Source organism: Myotis brandtii, unplaced genomic scaffold, assembly GCF_000412655.1.
Source record: "Myotis brandtii unplaced genomic scaffold, ASM41265v1 scaffold1013, whole genome shotgun sequence".
NCBI classification, from domain to species: Eukaryota; Metazoa; Chordata; class Mammalia; order Chiroptera; family Vespertilionidae; genus Myotis; species Myotis brandtii.
In genome coordinates this window covers 333,749-339,642 of record NW_005353379.1, presented here as the reverse complement: position 1 = coordinate 339,642, position 5,894 = coordinate 333,749, and the positions used below count along the sequence as shown (strand labels likewise).

Genomic DNA, 5,894 nt, shown 5'->3' with positions numbered 1-5,894 from the left:
TTGGTCGGGGATTAATGAGGTCGATCACAGATGCAGTGTCCCCTCTGGCTGGCAAGAGTAGGTGCTTAGGGCTGTGGGGAATGGTCAAAGCATGGGGTTCCAACTTCGTTAGTTCTAAGGGGCACCCTTCTGTGATGCAGTCCAGACCCGGGGTCAGCCCGGGGCATGCCTGCAGGGCAGGGTGCGCAGACTCTGGGGGCAGAGCAGGGGGCAGCGAGTGCAGGGGACGGTGTGAGACTGAGCAAATGAGCGTTTGTTTATTCATCCACGGGCCCTTTAAGGCGATGGACAGGGAAATGGGTGGGTTTTGTAAAGGAGAGTGTGGCTGCCTGGGTCATGGGGGAGCTCATGGCCCAGGTGCGCCTGACTCGGGCTTCTGCTTCCTGCTCACATCTGCTCTACACGGAGCGCAGCGCTGACGGTGAGGCCGGGGCCAGGACTCAGAGGCAGACCCCGCCGCCACCCCCTAGGAGCTGTGTGCTGGGTAAGCCCCCGCTCTCGGCAAGCCTCGCCATCCCTGTCTGTAAAAGGGGATAATACGCCCTTCGTAGGGGATGTTGTGAAGGGAGGCTAGCACCTCGCCGGACGAGCTAGTTGCCACCATTCCCAGAACTGCTTCCGCAGGATAAGACACCGGTGTCTGCAAATGCTTTATTGCTCTGCCTGGCACTACAGTCCACACCCAGTCAGCAGTGTCTCCAAACGACAGCCACTGTTGACACCCGGCCTCCATGCTCCCGCCGCCAGCCATGCCCACGGGACTGTAACTACCCCAAAGGATGGTACTGCCCCGGGCGGGCCATTTCCACCCCCGGTCCCCTGGCTTTTCTCAGAGGATGAGCGGTGATATCAGCTGTGATTGGCAGGTGACACTCCAGGCTTTTTACCCGATTTCAGGAACCTTCTATCCTTGGCCTGAGCCCTCAGTGCATCCGTGGAGAAACCAGAGTCCAGAGGGGGAGGGCATGAGCCAACGTCACACAGCCGGTGAGCCGGGTCAGAGCCCACGGCAGACTCCATTCCGGTGCCCCCGCTCAACCATCAGGATTGACGGCTGGTGTTCCTGACGGGGAAGGGGGGCAGGGCTTGGACACATGCTTCCTGGCGGAATGTCTACTGGAACCACCTTCCTGGGGAGCCGGTGGTGCTGGGCTGGGAATCAGGGGCCGGGTCCTGGGCTTCTGACCTGCCGTGTGGCCTTGGACAAGTCGATCAAGCTCTCGGGGCCTCAGTGCGAATCGCCACTGGTGAGCGGTGAGGGCGTGACCGCGTGTCCTCCGGCCTCTCCCAGGCGCCTGGCCTCGCCTGGTGTGGGAGGAAGCCGTCCTGGTGGTCGGTGCTGCTACTGTTACTCGCTAAAGTCTCACTCGTCACTAAGCCTGCGTGTCTCACTAGGTCTCCGCAGACGATGGCCGCAGAGCGCCCGCATCTCCGCTGGGGAGGCCGCGGCTCAGAGGTGCCCCTCCTCGGGGCGGGCCACCTTGCCGAGGAAGAGGACGCCCTCTGGGTTCACGATCGCCATCAGGAATGGCCTGTTGAACACCACCACCTGAGAGCCCATTAGGGCCGACCGGAACCCCAACACCATGCCCGTGGCTGCGGCCGCTTGGGTCCCCGACTCGTCCACCTCCACCACGGCTTTGTGCACCATCTGCAGGGAGACAACACACACCAGCTCACGGGGCTGGGAGAGGCCGGCCCGAGGGCAGAGCCGCCGCCCCTGGCGTCCCTGTCCAAGGCTCCGCACAACCGAGCCTGAGAGCAGGTGGGAAGCGACGCCATGGCGCAGCCGCTGTGCGCCAGGCCCAGGTGCACTCGCGTGTTTCAGCGAATTCTCGCGGCGTCTCGCAACGGGGGTGGACGCTCGACTTCACAGAGGGAGAGGGGGCTCGGCGAGGTCAGGTCATCGTTGGAGGCCACAAAGCTAATGAGGGGAGGAGTTGCCACCTGGTTTTGAGTTTTGATGGTTTAATCCAGGGCTCCTTCCCCTGAGGCAGTGCTGGGTGTGGCTTCTCATTGCACAGAGGGTATGAGACACTGAAACTTGGCTTCTTGACGAAAAAGAGGAGAGAGAAAGAATACGGAATGTGGAGTGGAAGGGAATAGGATGGGATGGAATGGGATGAGATGGAATAGAATAGAATAGAATAGAATAGAATAGAATAGAATAGAATAGAATAGAATAGAATAGAATAGAATAGAATAGAATAGAATAGAATAGAATAGAATAGAATAGAATAGAATAGAATAGAATAGAATAGAATAGAATAGAATAGAATAGAATAGAATAGAATAGAATAGAATAGAATAGAATAGAATAGAATAGAATAGAATAGAATAGAATAGAATAGAATAGAATAGAATAGAATAGAATAGAATAGAATAGAATAGAATAGAATAGAATAGAATAGAATAGAATAGAATAGAATAGAATAGAATAGAATAGAATAGAATAGAATAGAATAGAATAGAATAGAATAGAATAGAATAGAATAGAATAGAATAGAATAGAATAGAATAGAATAGAATAGAATAGAATAGAATAGAATAGAATAGAATAGAATAGAATAGAATAGAATAGAATAGAATAGAATAGAATAGAATAGAATAGAATAGAATAGAATAGAATAGAATAGAATAGAATAGAATAGAATAGAATAGAATAGAATAGAATAGAATAGAACAGAAAGAATAGAACAGAAAGAATAGAATGTCTCTGGAAGCAGATGCTAGGACCCCCTGCTCACCTCAGACACCTGGATGTTGGAGTGGTTGGTGAGCCCTCCTAGGTCGGCGTGGGAGGTGAAGAGGTCCCGGATGCCCAGCTTGGGGAGGATCTTCTCCAGCTGGTAGGAGCCCTCGATGGAGAACTTGGGAAGGTAAAGCTGGAGCTTCCTGGAAAGAGAAGAGGACCTTTCTAGACTCTTCCAGAGCACCGGGTCTCAGCTCCCATCCCCACCATCTCCCCGCAGCTCCACATGACCCTCAGCCCCTGGCCTAGGGAGAGTCCGTGCCACTCTGGACTCGGACTGGGCAGCCCGGAGCTCACTGCGCACTCCGACGGCACCGCCAGGAAAGCAGGCATCCAGCCCCAACCCTGCATCCAGGCTAGGCCCCGGGGCCGGGACTCCCCTGATGCCTCTGGGCTCGGAGGCAGCTCCTGGGCTGGGTGAGTCCTTCGCCCCCTGGTGGTGGCCCCAGGGGACACAGTCTCCCTGGTGGGGAGCAGGGCTAGGCTGGCCCAGTGCCGTCTGAAGATACCTCTTTGTGAACTTTTTGAACCACTTGGTCAGGGTCTCCTGGTCCAGGCCGGCCTCCACCTTATGCATCCTGCCCTCGCTGGGGAGAATGAAGAGGGCCGTGGCGTTGCCCTGGTAGGGGAGCCCCACAACCCTGCAGTAGAGTCTCCGGTCCAGGAGGTAGTCATACTCGTCCTCGCGCTTCATCATGGGCACCTGCACCACTGTCTCCGGGGTCACGTGGAAGTCGTGCTTGAGGGTGTTTTGGGGGTCGAAGCGAGTCTCCCACTTGGCTAGAGGCAAACGGACAGAAACGGGAATTCTCAGCTGCCGGTAAAAGCGCGGACAAGGAGCCCATTCACCAGAGATCACCCCTTTAGAGCCACCTGGTCGGTAGCAGTGGCTGCCGAGCCCCCTGCGCCCCTTTATTATCTGGGGGCTTGAGCTTTCCATGGGGCTTTTGCGACATCTGCAACACAAGGAAGTCAGTGTTCGCGTCCTCAGGGGCCCTCAAACCCCTAATGTTTGCTTGATTCTCCGATGCAGCTGAAGGTCAAATGCCCAAGGAGAGAGGGGAGAAGGGAGGCCGGCTGGTGAGGCCATGCTCTAGCTACACATTCCATTTCTCTCTTTCCCCGACATTAGTTGTGCATCGAAGTTTGGGGCGAAGGTTTGTAAGGTTTCCTACTGGGAAGTCCTCCATTAGCTCCTGCTCAGTCTGCTTCCTGGGGAGCAGAGGGGGGGCGGGTGGTGATCAGAGCAACACAAATAGTTATGGGCACCTTCTTCCTAGTTATCCAATGTGGCCCCCACCCCAACTCCCCTTCGTTCAGTTCACAGGTGTCCTCTGCGTCCTGTTGGAATGGAATGGCTCCGGGCGGGGGACAAGCTTAGACTCCAAGCTCGATACCCACTCTCCGTGGCCACAGGAAGGGGGAGGTGTTCACATTAACTCCTTTTCTCCCTTCCCTTCTCCCCTCCACTCCCTGCCCTCCCCTTCCCTCTCCTCCTCTCCCCTCTTCATCTCTCCCTCCCGCCCTCAGCCAGCCCCACCCAGGGCACCGATCTTCAACCCTCTTCACCTCACGGGCACACACACCAGTGCCTCACACTCTGCTCACCAAGGAAAACGTAATGTTGCCGATCTGACCCAGCAAACAAAAGTACCGTTTTGATGCACTCGCAGCGGATGGCTGTTGCTGTGTTGGCTGTTGTCATTTTTTATTTGACACTCGAAGGGGGAAGAGGTCTGTGCCCTGACTGGGTATCAGGGGCTGCATGTGCTAAACATTCTTGAGGCCCAGCAGCTGGAAATGGCTGGTTTAGAAGTGGCGGGGGGGCCGGGGGGGTAGTGGGAGCTGAGATGCAGAGGGACCCATGAGAACTGTCAGGGCTGAGGCTGGGGCTTCGCTCTTGGGGAGGGGGAGACTCCAGAGGAGCAGGCTCTTGTCCCGGGATTTCTTGGCAAAGGAAGGAGCCCCTATAGGGCCGTGAGGATCGGGGGCAGCGGGAGTGGCCTGGGGAGGCCCTCTAAGCCCTGCCCAGGCCCGCGGTCCTGCCCCGCGTAGCCAGGGGTCCGTTTCTCTGGCACCGTGGCCACGACCCACTCACGCTTCAGCAGCTGTGACTTCAGGGGTCCCCAGGGGCCCCCAGGCAGGAAGAGCTCTTCCCCAGCAGAGAAAACGGCGCCGGGTCATGAGCACCCCTACAGTCAGAGGCACCTCTTGCCCACGGCTGCCGGCCACTGTGCTCCACCCACAGGCACCGGAAGGACCGACCTACGCCCGCCCTCTGTGTGGGTGGGATGGAGGGTTCTCTTTGTTTGCTTGTTTTTCTGTTAACCTTCACCCGAGGATATTTTCCCCTTGACTTTTAGGGAGCGTGGAAGACAGAGGGAGAGACAGAGAGAGACATCGATGTGAGAGAAACACATCAATTGGTTGCCTCCTGCATGAGCCCCGACCAGGGCCTGGGCTGGGGAGGAGCCTGCAACCGAGGTACGTGCCCTTGACCGGAATCGAACCTGGGACCTTTTGGTCCGCAGGCCGACACTCCATCCACGGAGCTAAACCAGCCAGGGCTGGAGCCTTCTTTTAAGAAAAGCAGCTGAAAAGAAAGAGGAAGCTCAGGTTGGAGCCCGAGGGCCTTACCTTTAAAGAAGATGTAGCTCACCATGACCATGACCTCGGAGCTGTCCAAGTCCTTCACCAGGTCCACGATCTTGCCTTTCGTTTCCTTTGCCACGTAATCGTTGATCTGCTTTTGGGCCGCTTCAGGGTCCTCGAAGTTGGTGGGGACAGCGTCTGCCAGGTACAGCGTCCTCATGGCGCTCAGGAAGGCGTCCCGGACGGGCACCGCGGGCCTGATGAACAGCACGTTGCCCAGGCTCAGCTGCAGGTCCTCCCGGGGCCGGCGCAGCTCCTGCAGCAGCCGGTGGAAGCCCTGGTGGAGTTCGTCCTCCTCGGGGCCCCCCTGGGCGCTGAGGCCCAGGCCCTCCAGGATCTGTTCCTTCGTGCTGGCCCGCGCCCCCAGGGAGATCATGGCCAGCGGCATGGAGATGCTCAGGGGAGAGAAGATGATGTTCTGGTTGGGGTTGGCGGCCACCAAGGCCCTGAAGAGGTCGAAGGTGAAGTTCCTGTGAGCGGGGGCGGCCGT

At 57.0% G+C, this 5,894-nt stretch overlaps 1 protein-coding gene across 1 annotated transcript in view; it reads right to left on the bottom strand.

Moving 5' to 3' along the window:
• Positions 1 to 637: 637 nt before the first annotated feature.
• Positions 638 to 5,894, bottom strand: part of SERPINA5 (serpin peptidase inhibitor, clade A (alpha-1 antiproteinase, antitrypsin), member 5) — a 5,497-nt gene continuing 240 nt past the window's right edge. The window contains exons 2-5 of the mRNA XM_014535388.1: positions 5,390 to 5,894; positions 3,262 to 3,532; positions 2,748 to 2,895; positions 638 to 1,651 (exon numbers count right to left, since the gene is read on the bottom strand). The exon at positions 5,390 to 5,894 is cut by the window's right edge and continues 10 nt beyond it. Coding sequence (XP_014390874.1) covers positions 1,451 to 1,651; positions 2,748 to 2,895; positions 3,262 to 3,532; positions 5,390 to 5,894 — 1,125 coding nt within the window. The 3' untranslated portion in view covers positions 638 to 1,450. The remainder of the gene's footprint in view (positions 1,652 to 2,747; positions 2,896 to 3,261; positions 3,533 to 5,389) is intronic.